This window comes from Protobothrops mucrosquamatus, unplaced genomic scaffold (assembly GCF_001527695.2).
Source record: "Protobothrops mucrosquamatus isolate PMUCROS unplaced genomic scaffold, P.Mucros_1.0 scaffold108, whole genome shotgun sequence".
Lineage (NCBI taxonomy): Eukaryota > Metazoa > Chordata > Lepidosauria > Squamata > Viperidae > Protobothrops > Protobothrops mucrosquamatus.
The window spans coordinates 310,947-324,330 of NW_015386480.1; the positions used below are offsets into that span (position 1 = coordinate 310,947).

The 13,384-nt window shown below is 43.2% G+C and overlaps 1 protein-coding gene across 1 annotated transcript; it reads right to left on the reverse strand.

The window, feature by feature from the left end:
• Positions 1-7,201: 7,201 nt before the first annotated feature.
• LOC107284609 (adrenodoxin-like) lies at positions 7,202-13,117 on the reverse strand. Its single transcript, XM_015812700.1, has 4 exons — positions 13,038-13,117; positions 9,819-9,943; positions 8,209-8,338; positions 7,202-7,322 (listed from the first exon to the last, which is right to left on the reverse strand). The coding sequence occupies exons 1-4, from the start codon at positions 13,115-13,117 to the stop codon at positions 7,202-7,204; spliced, it is 456 nt and encodes a 151-aa protein (XP_015668186.1).
• Between the last annotated feature and the right edge of the window lie 267 nt (positions 13,118-13,384).

The following is a 13,384-nucleotide window of genomic DNA, read 5'->3' on the forward strand; positions in this document are numbered from 1 at the left end:
TCCCCCTTTCTCGCCCAAACCACCTCTTTTTATATCCTATCCTCTCCTCCCCTCCCCCTTTTTCTTCAGTTCACCTCCAACTCTGAGCTGCTTCCGGAAGCACCAATCAGCTGGAGCAATCAGCTGGAGTCCTGCCAGCTCCTGGGGCTTCTGCCAAGCCCAGACAGTCCTGCAGCTGCAGCTGTCTCTCCCTCAGGCTTGGGTCGCTTCGGCTCATTCCACTGCCCCGCTACACTTCTCTAGGACGGTCGTGTACCACCTGCCACATGGCAAAAGTACCACAGGTGGTATGCATACCACCGGTTGAAAAGCCCTGGTCTAAGGTACCTTCTTATGGCCTGACCATTAGAGCTGGGCCTGTCTGGTGGACACCAAGCTGACATATTACAAAGTACCCAAAATTCAGTAAGTAGCATTTTCATAAATTCACCAAAGAAGAATACTGAAAAATATTATCATGTCAAAATGGCACAAGCTAGATTTGTAGAAGTGCTTAATGTCTTCTCTATTGTTGAATGTAGAAGTCTGCAGTTCTCCCATTTGCCCATATTTGGGGATGTTGTCCCTGCTGCAACTCAGTCCAGTAAACAAAATGTCAATCCTGCATGATCTAATTGTGCATAATGTACTAATATTAATGCTCAGTTATAAAACCTCCTAGAACAATATCAGCTATGAAAATATGAATTTTGATGAAGATCAGAACTGGAGTGAATTTTGAATGGCGGTGTGATGAACGCTATTAAAATCATCACTCATAGCAGGGTAACACAAGGCACCTCCGGGCAGTTAATTCTGGAAGGAGAAGGAACTGAGTGGGGATTGGGGGTGAAAGGAAGGTCAGGAGGAGCTGGAGGTCTGAGCTGAAGCAAAGCTCCCTCGTTCAGAGTGACATGTTTATAGATCAGTGTTTGTCAACCTTGACCACTTCAAAATATGTGGATTTCAGTTCCTTAAAGGTACTATGTCTACATCGAGGGGAGTAAGCAGTGGGCTACCCCAAGGTTCTGTTTTAGACCCAGTACTCTGAAATATCTTCATAAATGACTTAGAGAGGGGATAGAAGGGAATTCATTAAATTTGCAGATGACACTAAGTTGGCAGGAATTGCCAACACCCCAGAAGACAAGCTCAAGATCCAGATGGATCTTGACAGACTTGAATGCTGGGCTGTCTCCAAAAAAATAAGGTTTTACACTTAGGCAAAAGAAATAAATCAAAAGTACAAGTACAGATTAGGGGAAACCTTGCTCAGTAGCAGTAACTGTGAGAGGGATCTTGGAGTCCTAATAGACAATCACTTAAACATGAGCCAACAATGTGCCGCAGCAACCAAAAAAAATTAATGCAATCCTTGGTTGGATAATCAGAGGGATAGAGTCAAAATCACATGAAATATTAGTACCACTTTATAAAACATTAGTAAGATCACATTCTGGAATACTGCATCCAGTTTTGGTCACCACATTATTAAAAAGAGTTGGAAAGAGTACAGAGAAGAGCAACTAAGACGATTAAGGGCCTGGAGACTAAAACATATGAAGAACAGTTTTAAGAACTGGGTATGGCCAGCAGTCTAGAGAAAAGGAGGATTAGGGGTGATACGATAGCAGTATTCCAGTATTTGATGGGCTGCCACAAAGGGGGGAGCAACATGTTTTACAAAGCACCAGAAGGTACTATCTTCTGTGAGAACAATTAATCAGTGGAAGGGCTTGCCTTCAGAAGTTGTGGGTGCTCCATCACTGGAGGCTTTTAAGAAGAGACTGGGCAGCCACTTGTCTGGAATGGTATAGGGTTTCCTGCTTGAGCAGAGGGTTGGACTAGAAGATCTCCAAGGTGCCTTCCAACTCTGTATTCTGTAACATGAAGCCCATACTGGCTGGAGAATCCTGGGAGTTGAGGTCTTAAAGTTGTGAAACAGTATATAAAGATCCTTAGAGCTAAGGAATACAAGAATGGAAAGGCTATACAGATATTGTACAACCCAGGTAAAATTATTTACAAAACGTAATCCCATTCCTTGTTTAAACAACGTATCTTCCTGACCTTGGCTTTCTGCCCAGCATTGCCCAGATCCAAGCTCATTGCTAGAGCCACCCATCTTGCCAGTGAACAGAAGGTTGAAGTCAGAGCAGCTGGTAAGGAAGGCTGCCTGGCACCGAAGGGATATTTCAGAATAGCTTGGATGATTTTGCAAAGGGTTCAGGTTGGTTGAGCACCAGGAAAGTAAGTGCAGGATATCTTTAGTACAAAATTCTCTGCCTAAGAACAGTTCCCTCATGCAAACAGTGTCCGGCAGTGCTTTTTTTGTAAAAAAAAAAAAAAAAAGGTGCCGGAACTCACACACAACTCATACAACCCGCCTTGCCTACCCTACAAGGTTCCATCCAAAAAAGGTGCCGGAACTCCGTTCTGGGCGTTCTATGACAAAAGAAGCCCTGGTGTCCAGTATTTGTAAATCTGATTTCCCTTTGCAATTTGAAGGACTACTCCAGAGTAAATTGAAGGACCACCTGGAATACTGACTCTTTGCTACCCATTTCTTGACTTTTGGGCTCCTGACCTCATCCTCTAGAGCAGTGTTTCTCAAACTTGGCAACTTGAAGCAAAGCTGGCTGGGGAATTCTGGGAGTTGAAGTCCACACATTTTCAAGTTGCCAAGGTTGAGAAATACTGCTCTAGAGCAGAGGTCTCCAACCTTTTTGGCTTTGCAGACCAGCAAAGGGAGGGAAGAGGGGATGGTTCCATGTGTGTGGCGGACAAGCATTTGAGCAAGCGGTGGGCACACACACATGCTCACCCACTGCTTGTACTTCCAAAAGGCTCAAGGCCCAGTAGTGGGCCACAGCCCAGGGGTTGGAAACCCCTGCTCTAGAGCCCTAACCTGGACTTGGGCTGGGCTGGATTTGGGCTTCTGGTTATTCTTCTGTGGGTCTCCCTGGCTGCAAGACATCCCTTTGGGAACTTGGAGTATGTAGCTCCTGGACATTTGCTCTCATCCTTGGGACCCTGGATATTTGATCCTCTCCCTCCCTTCTATGCACTTATTTTCTTTGACTCTTTCACCTCCACCCAAGGAGCACCTCTCCCTTTTTGCCCTCACCAGAAGTTCTCTAGTTCTCCTAGTCCAAAACTGTTACTCAGCTTGATTCCGGAATGTAAAACTTGGGTTTTCAAAACATGGTTGTTGCATTTGCATATTGTACTATGCTAAATTCCTAGCCTTAATGCATCCCATGGCTTAATATAATAACCAAATAACATAGTTGGAAGGGACCTTGGAGGTCTTCTAGTCCAATCCTCTACTCAAGCAGAATCATTCCAGATAAGTGGCTGTCCAGACTCTTCTTAAAAGCCTCCAGTCCACACAACCACTGAAAAATGGTTGGCTTTCCCACATTTGGAACTACATAACCACCTCAGGGGGAGTTTTAGCTAGTCTAAAATATTGTGTGATCCAATCCCCCATCTTTGTCCTTCTAGCCAAATTGCCCCCACTCTCCTCCCAACCCTTTCCCCTCCCCTGCTCTTCCAGGTTACTTGAAAATTGGAGGAGATACACTTTCCCCCATTAGCACTGATATCAAAATCAAATTCAAATAATCAAAGGCACATCCCCTCCCTAGGCAGGTCTGCAGAGTGGCCTCTGTGACTGATGCACTGTAGGCAGAGGTCAGCAACAGCCCAGGTCTTCAGCTGACCATTTGTCCAGGCATTCGCTCGAGCCAATTCCAATCAGTAGACCTTCAGATTTCAGCAAGGCAGCAAACACAAGACCAGTTGTGACTGTTTGGCAAACTAGGGGATGCGTTTGAAACAGGATCCAACTGTTTGCAGACCTCCCTTTGGCCTCTGCTGAGCCTGGTCCAGAGAAGCAAGAATTATTATTTTTTAAATGCTTATTTCTAAATGAAGAGCATAGTCTGATGGCCCTAGTCAAAGTAATTTCTCGGGAACACTAACATAAATAGTACCAAGAAACATTTATTTAACCATCCTCAGTGAAATATAAAGTGCCTTGTTATGGCAAAGAGATGTGGATGTAATGGATAAACTTGTCAAATATAAAAACTGCATTTAAAAATAAGTGTTTAGTCCAGAATTTACTATTTGATTACTAAATATTGCCAGCGGCATCAAGCTGTATAGAATACAGCCACTCTGATGTCCCTTTACTCTCCTAGACTATCCAAATCTCTACAGGTTCAAGATTTTTTTTGAAAAAAAAATCTGATTAATTACTGTGAGAAACAATTATCCCGGCAATTGGTAAGCTAAAACAGCAGTGAAAATTTCTCAGGGATGCTTCAAAAGTGCTTCTAGTATTGTGCAGTATGAGATTTGATACAGGGTGGACATTTACTATATGCTGTATATAGCTTCATCTTATACAGTTTCACAAAGGTGAAAAGTCCTGACATCAGTAATTGGTTCAATTTACAGTAGTGTAAATTTACTCAGTGTGGAGCTTTGATTGCCTTCCCTGGGCAGCCTTCACTACAGAGAGTTGCATTTGACCATCTGACAATTGCTAGATACCATTTTTGTTTGTTTTGAAAGTTTTTATTTCTACCTTTCCAACACAACTACAAGCAAACAAAGTTATAACTGGTAGCCAGCACGAGTTTGTTAAAACAGATCATGCCAAACCAATCTTATTTCATTCTTTGATAAAGTGACTAAATTAGTAGACCAGCGAAATGCTGTGGACATAGTATACTTAGATTTCAGTAAGGCATCTGACATAGTAGATCACAACCTGCTGCTTAGTAAGCTAGAAAAAGGTGGAATAAACAACATCACCACCAGATGGATCTGTAGCTGGCTGGCAAACCATACTCAACGAGTAGTCCTCAATGGAGAGAAGTAAGCAATGGGGTACCACAAGACTCCGTCTTAGTTCCAGTACTCTTCAATATATTCATATATGACTTAGATGAGGGAATTGAAGGGGAACTCATCAAATTTGCAGATGACACTATACTCGCAGGAGTGTCCAACATCCCAGAAGACAAACTCAGGATCCAAAAAGATCTTGACAAACTTGAACAATGGGCCTTATCCAACAAAATGAATTTTAGTGTGGAGAAAAGCAAAGTTTTACATGTAGGTAGGAAAAATCAAAGGTATAAGTGCAAATGAGGTGAGACCTGGCTCAAAAACAGTAACTGTGAGGGGGACCTTGGAGTCCTAGTGGATGATCATTTAACCATGAGCCAGCAGTGTGCAGCAGCAGCCAAAAAAAGCTAATACAATCCTGGGCTGTATAAACAGAGGCATAGAGTCAAGATCATGTGAAGTATTAGTACTGCTTTATAAAACCCTAGTAAGACCACACCTGGAATACTGCATTCAATTTTGGTCACCATACTACAAAAAAGATGTTAAGACTTTGAAACAAATTCAGAGAAGAGCAACTAAGATGATCCAAGGCTTGGAGACTAAAACATATGAAGAACGGCTGCAGGAATTGGTTTGGCTAGTCTAAAGAAAAGAAAAAATAGGGGTGACATGATAGCATTCCAGTATTTGAGGGGCTGCTACAAAGAAGAGGGGGTTAAATTATTCTCCAAAGCACCAGAAGGCAGGAGAAGAAACTATGGTTGGAAACTGGTGAAAGAGAGAAGCAAACTGGAATTAAGGAGAAACTTCCTAACAGTGAGGACAATTAACCAGTGGAACAGCTTGCCTTCCAAAATCATGGGTGTTCCATCACTGGAGGTTTTTAAGAAGAGACTGGACAGTCACTTGTTCTCCTGCTTTTAGCAGGGGCTGGACTGGAAGACCTGCAAGGTCTCTTCCAGATTCTATTCTATTCTATTCTATTCTATTCTATTCTATTCTATTCTATTCTATTCTACTATTCTAATTTGACATTAGCAGTAAAGGGGAAATTCTTCCAAATACACTTTATGAACATGCACAATGAAAATGCACGTGCGGAGAAATAATCCACTGTGAAAACCAGAGCAACAGGCTTCATAGCCAGGAACAGACCCTAATCACAGCTGCATCTCTCTAACTTCACATCCATGGAATTCCGCGTTTGTCTTCTCCAAGGGATCACTTCAAATGGGGATTGGCCTCCAGTCTAGAAGAGCCAATGCTTGGTGACTTAATGGGAGGGAAATCTCCAGGGCACCACGGGGCCAGAGTGCAAAGATGGGTCCTGTGATCCGGCCAGTTGGGCTTGACTTTGTTTTCGCTGGCTCAGTTGGGGTGAGTTCTGCTTCTCCTCTGCCTCATGGAACAGCCACGGGGGGGGGGGGGGAACCTCCAAGTAAGAGCACATCCCAGCCCATTCGGAGGGGATAAATGTAGCCCCCGGCTGATGAGCTTGGAATAGGCTGCTACTTTGGGACTTCACAATCTTCCCCCCCATCAATTTTATTAAGCCATAAAGAAACTTCCTTGGAAGCAACCGACATACAGCTCCCTCTCTCCCTCCCTCTCTCCCTCTCTCTTGCAGAAGTGAGCACCACAGATCACTGATTTTTCATCCCAATTCAGATTTGTTGCTTGAGGCTACAGATTCTGAGCACAGAACCCCTTTCAGGAGCTGGCCCGGCACAACAGCCTAAACGTGGCTAAAATGGAGCTATGTTTCACATGGTTAAGTGGTTAGAATGATCCAGTGATTCTTTCCATGCATAATCTGAACTAAGCTATCATATTAAGCCACCGTGTGCTTGAATTTGTTGGGCACAGCAAGTTATGTAACTCAGAAATGGGGATTGGTTGGTTTAGAGTGTTTCTGTTCAGTGTGGAAAGTAAGGGCCTCCCCTCTTTTAACAGGGTATCAACGCTGCTAATATTGAATATTCTTGCTTTGACAAAATATGCAGAACTGTCTGGCACTTTTGGAGTTAACTCAGATGAGAATGGGAGGGGGGAGAAAGAATGGAGAGAGAAAAAAATTTGCGAGGGCTTCAGAAGGAAGTGAACCTTTGCCCCCCAGGCTGGTTGGAGAACATGACTTATGAAAGCAAAAGAGGGAGGGAAAATGCTAGCAAAAATAACTGCTCTGGGGTGGAGACTTCAGATCTTGGCATCCATCCATGATGTGCCAACAATCTGTTACACTGTTAATAAAGGCTTTTAGGATAAACAATGCCTGGAAGTTCTTTGAAGTGTCTCATTAGTCAGAACCTTGACACAGGGTCAAGATAATATTTGCAGGGCATGTCATGTGCTTTGACTACTGTTTCTTTTGCTTCTCCGTTTCCAGTTCTCTCCTGATATCTGAGACCTCCGTGGGCACCTGGACAGTCAGGCCATCCATCCATTTCTTCACACACACCTGGCAACCAAGACGAGATCTGAAAAGCAGATGCAAACATCTGGATTTGGGCGTCACTTTCTTAGCATGTAACAACCTAACCTTTTGCCAGGTTTATCCACTGCATGAGTAGGGCAGAAGGCAGGGCCTCTGGCATCCCTTGTGAGCCCAGCCTTAGATACAGCTCAAAATGCCACTTGAGGCTAAGGACACAGTGGGAGCTGAGAACGACAACCAAAATCAAAATCCAAAAGATTCTATAAAGGGATATGGTTAAGATGCTGGGCTCATCGCCTGGAAAGTCGGCAGTTCGGGTTCAAGACCTGAGCGCCACACAATGAGGTGAGCTCCCATCCTTGCCCCAGCTCTTGTCCACCTAGTAGTTTGAAAGCATGCAAATGTGAGTAGATAAATAGGCACCACTTCAGTGGGAAGAATGCTCTGGGACATCAGGCTGGCCACATGACCGTGGAAATGTCTTCGGACAATGCTGGCTCCATGGCCTTGAAATGGAGATGAGCTGCACCCCCTATGGTTGGCAATGACTAGGGGGGTAAAATCTGCAGGCACTCCATTTCCTTTACCTTTACCCTATAAAGGGATGCCCAAGGCAAATTGGTCCAGAAAACAAGCATTTCTCTTCTCTACATAATTATGCTTCCACTTATGCAAAGCTGGGAAGGATCCTGCATGACGCCTTCTCAAAAATCTTTTTCTGAATGTGGCAAACTGACTGAGCGCACCAACATCTACGCAACATGCTTGGGGTTGCTCCCCAGGAAGGAGTCCTTGCAGTCAGGTAGATGAGCAGCTTGCATTCTTCTCTTAATTTAAAAACGGCCAGAGTGCAGAGTTGGAAGCAGCTGAATTGCTCCCCCTTCCCCCCTCTGCACTCAGAGCAGGGAAGGGACACCCGGGATGCTTACGTGTCAGTCAGTCCGTAGGCCAAGTCCAGCATGTCCAGCTCATCGTCACTGATCTCACCCAGTTGTTGAAACGCTGCTTTCTCGAAGATTAGATGGCAAGTGGAGCAGGCCAGGGTGCCTTCACACGCCCCTGTGGGAGAAAAGAGGCTGCCATTGGCAGAAGCCATGCAAGGCTCGCTTTGTGGGTTTACAGAGGTGCCTGCATTCTATAAACTCAGGAGAGCAACCAAAAATTAAAGCATCAGCTTCCCATCCTCAATTTTACAAAGCACCAATGAAAGCAAATGGTGTCATGTTGCAAAAAACACAGGATGCACAACAGAATTGGTTGGATGGAGCTGTGCTACATATAATAGGTATGAAAATTAGAATAAATTCAGAAACAAACTGGGGCTCGGTTATTGCTAGTCACATGTTTTTCTGCCATCTGGGGATCCAAATGTGGAGGAAATTGCTGTTTTATATTTTATTTTTCATGTAAAAGGAGTGGATGGATGAAGCAAACTTAAGTAAATACTTGAGTGTAAGAGATGATCATTTGGATGTGGGAATACTTTAGTTGTAGAGACACACTTGCGATGTGGAAAGTATGTGGTGGTTGCACTCACAACCAGCTGTGGTGGCAGCTACATCTAGTCACAAAATGGCCCCATCACCATAGCAGGCTGATGAGAAGCGTCCTTTGACCGGAGGAAGAAGGAGCTAGTGATAGTGGTCAATATCTGTAGCTGGGGCATAGGATGACGGTGGAGGTTTGTTTTCTGAGCTTGTGGGTTGGTTTCTGAAGGTTTCATTACCAGGCTAGGTAACATCTTCAGCGGAAAAAGGAGCTGCTCAGATATTTCAACCCCCAGAGTTGAAAGAGTTGTGACCCCCAGAAGCTTGGACTTTGTAGGACCCAGTTTGCTGCCATCTCCTGGTTAACCTTCTTTACTGCAATGTGATACTCTCCCTCCCCCTCCCTCCTTCTGTCCTTCCTACCTTCCTTTTTCATTCTAGCAGGAAAAGAAAAAGATGCTCAGTACATCTTTATTTATTTTTTTCATTTCTTTCACTGTAATTTCTTTGTTTAACTGTGAGCTGCTCACAATTGTTGAGAATCAAACCAAATGATGCAAACTTTTAAGAGAGCTAGTTTGGTCTAGTGGTTAAGACACCAGATTAGAAACAGGGAGACAGTGAGTTCTAGTTCCACCTTGGGCATGAAAGCCGGCTGGGTGACTTTGGGGCAATCAATCTCTCTCTCTCAGCAGAACGTATCTCACAAAGTTTTTGTAGGGAAAATAGGAGAAGGAAGGAAGTATTAGGGATGTTCACAACCTTGAATTATTAAAAGTAATAATAAAGGCGGAATACAAATAAATAAATATATCTAGGCTTAGAAAGAAAATGCAGAATGTTCAAACTGTGAGTGTTAACTGTATCCAGTGCTCTTAGTTCGCCTTGCTGGTGTGTTCCAGAAAAATGAGACGAGGCACAGATCTCAGGATGTGGCTGTTTTGTTGCCTAGAGTAGACCATTCTGTAAAACAACCTTGCCAACTCCTAAAATAACAGATTATTGGTAACCAATAAAGTCTGAAGAGAGAAAGGCAGGATCTCACCACTAACCAAAGCCATTGATGTTAATATTTTGATTTATCACAACCTCCAGCAGACTCTCCCCTTCTTTGGCGTTGACCAAGTATTTCTCTCCATCCCGGTCAATAAAATGTAGCGTCACTTTGTCCATAGAGCTGCACGGAGAAAGAAGAAGCACAACATATGTTCAGAGAGAGCTCAGAGAGCTCCCAAGTGCCAAGTGACAATGAAAGAAGCTGCAGGTAAAAATTGCCGTTCACATTGGTCAGAAGTCAAAAGCATTCCTACTCTTTTGTTTTGGCTGGTCGGAACAAAGCTAAAAATGTGGAGGCGCCCAGTTAGCTCTGGGCTGAGAGCCATCGAGGAGCCTTTACGCTCGGCATTGCTCAGCCACAAGGAAGGTCTCCACCACTGGAGGTTCTCAAGTAAAGACTGAACAGAATGCTATTGGGCCTCCTGCTTGAGCAGGGGGTTGGACTAGAAGACCCCCAAGGTCCCTTCCAACCTATTATTCTATGTTCTATGTCTCCAGCTTTCCTGATCACAAAACATGGAACAACATCACAAAACATGGAACAAATTCTGACTTGGGCCATCAAAAGCAATGGAGCATTTTTCCATAACCCCCCCCCCCCCCATTCTTAGAATTTTCAGGCCAAGAACTGTTTGTGCCCTCTGAATGGCAAAAAACAATGATCCAGGACCCCAAAATCCATCTTTTAATTATACATTGGACTTTGGGCATGTCCACTAGGGAATTTGGCAGGTCAGATTTCTAGTGAATTACATTACACAAGGTCAACTATGTTGTACTATGAGAACTTCACGATAGTGATGCAGCCCACATGAGCAAAGGCTGCTTCTCTAACTGTTTCTGCAGAAAATCTCTGTAAGGAATTCAACTGGAGTCCCTCAGAACTTGGTATTTGCCCTCTGCTATTCTCAGCTCTTCATCCATCCCTAAACTTCTGATGGCCTCTTGGATATTTCTGCTTGGAAACTTTAGTATCTTCACGTATGACTCATGTGGTTTTGTCTCTGTCGGCAACAACATTTTCTGGTTTATCCTATTCATTGCTATCATTGCCGTTCAGCCTCCTGAAGAGCAAATGACTTTCACTTTCCACTTTCCAATGCTCATTGCTCTCTGTCTCCTCAGCTCTTCTGTGACCTCTTGTGACCATTTCCACAATAGTTGCATATGAATTGCATCAGAGAACTTGTCAGGAGTGGACGTGGAGGTTTTCACTTATGTTTGCTCCCAGAAAATATCCATAGGAGAATGAATCTTTGTTGATCAGTCAATTTCTGGTTTTCCCCTGGAGGGGATAGAATGGTGGGAAATGTAATGTTTTTGAAAATGTACATAGTGTCCAAAGGGGGTGAATTTTTCTTCATTTTCATAGCAAGAATGTTCTGTGTGTTCAGAAGGGCATCATGATCAGAAGCTGACTCTTGTCAACTTGCATTCTTGGAATGACTGTAATCACACAACATTGCATGGATGTTAGAACATTCCAAGAAGTGCTGGAAGAAATTGCCTATGGGGAGAGCTCTGCATTGTTGTCAACATATATGATATTTTGCCTGTGAAAAGGAAGAAAATGGGCCGATCCACAATTGGCAGACCAACCACACTCAGTGTGTGGGGTACTCAAGGTAATAATAATAATAATAATAATAATAATAATAATAATAATAATAATAATAATAATAATAATAATAATAATAATAATAATAATAATAATAATAATAATAATAATAATAATAATAATAAAAAAAAAAAAAAAGTTGGAAGGGACCTTGGAGGTTATCTAGTGCAACCTCCTGCTCAGGCAGGAAACCCTATACCATTTCAGACAGATGGCTGTCCAGTCTCTTCTTAAAAACTTCCAGTGTTGGAGCATTCACCGCTTCTGGAGGCAGGTTGTTCCACTGGTTAATTGTTCTAACTGTCAGGAAGTTTATCCTCAGTTCTAAGTTGCTTCTCTCCTTGACTAGTTTCCATCCGTTGCTTCTTGTCCTGCCTTCAGGCACTTTGACTCCCTCTTCTTTGTGGCAGCCCCTGAGATATCAGAAGGCTGCTATCATGTCCCCCCTCATCCTTCTCTTCATTAAACTAGACATACCCAATTCCAGCAACCGTTCTGTATATGTTTTAGCCTCCAGTCCCCTGATCATCTTTGTTGCTCTTCTCTGTACTCTTTCTAGAGTCTCAACATCTTTTTTACATCGTGGTGATGAAAACTGGATACAGTATTCCAAGTGTGGCCTTACCAAGGCATTGTAAAGTGGTATTAATACTTCACGTGATCTTGATTCTATCCCTCTGTTAATGCAGCCTAGCACTGTGTTGGCTTTTTTGGCAGCTGCAGCACACTTCTGGCTCATATTTAAGTGATTGTCCACTAGGACTCCGAGATCCCTCTCACAGTTACTACTACTGAGCAAGGTACCACCTATACTATACCTGTACATTTGGGTTTTCTTGCCTAAATGTAGAACCTTACTTTCTGTGCCTTCAATATTTTCATAAATGATCTAGATGAGGGAATAAAACGTTAGTTCATCAAATTTGCAGATGATACCAAGCTGGGGGGAATTGGTAATAATTTGGAAGACAGACAAGATTCAGAAGGATCTTGACAGATTTGAAAATTGGGCCCCATCTAACAAAATGCAATTCAGTGTGGAGAAAAGTAAGGCCCTGAAAAAGTAAGGCAAGAAAAACCAAATGCACAGGTACGGAATAGTTGGCACTTGGCTCAACAGTAGTAACTGTGAAAAGCTCTAGGTGTCCTAGTGGAAATAGTATCACTGTATACCACACTGGTGAGATCACACTTGGAATACTACATCCAATTCTGCTCACCACGATGCAGAAATGATGCTGAGGCCCTGGAAAGTGTGCAGAGAAGAGCAACAAAGGGTCTGGAGGCAAAACCCTATGATGAACGGTTGAGGGAAGTAAGTATGCCTATCCTAACAAAGAGAAAGATTAGGGGGACATGGTAACTGTTTTCTAGTACTTGAGGGGCTGTCACAGAGAGTATATCAGAGAATATCATATATCTGGTCTGCAAATAAAAGCGATTATATTTGCACAGGTCCACAATCTTCTGTATGACACCTTTCTCGTCATCAGACATCAGATTTGGATTTCCTTATCTAAGCTTCCTTAAATCCTGAGTTTTTTCTTGATGTATACTAGAACTTGTAAAACTTCCTGACCAAACCAAGCCCTCTGACCATACCCCAGTACCTGTCTGATTTATATCTTGGGACATTCTTACACCTGAATTCTCTCCATCATCCATCAAAGTCATCATCATTGCCTAGACATTTCTTCCTACAGCTTTTCTCCAACTTGACTTTCCGTAGGCCTCCATTAGTTTAGTTCAACTAAACTTCTGTCTGGAGCTCCCTCCCATAAGGCAAAGAAGGACATTTTGTGAACCATCTCATTTCCTTCTAAAGCTTTCTCCTAAGCCTCTGAAAACCCTGGGTTCTCCTGCAGTTTCCCATTAAGTATGTTGCCTCTGTCTTGATTTTTCCTGTTCACTCAATAGTCTCCTCATTGGGAGGAGAGAAGCTAA

What these genes read in the sequence shown, in the direction of transcription:
- LOC107284609 (XM_015812700.1), bottom strand. Translation starts at nt 13,117, where the DNA reads ATGATGACTTTGATGGATGATGGAGAGAATTCAGGTGTAAGAATGTCC. An exon ending in CAGACAGGTACTGGGGTATG is followed by an intron (nt 9,944 to 13,037) that starts GTCAGAGGGCTT and finishes TTCTCCGTGCAG; the next exon opens with CTCTATGGACAAAGTGACGC. An exon ending in TATTAACATCAATGGCTTTG is followed by an intron (nt 8,339 to 9,818) that starts GTTAGTGGTGAG and finishes TTTCTCCCACAG; the next exon opens with GGGCGTGTGAAGGCACCCTG.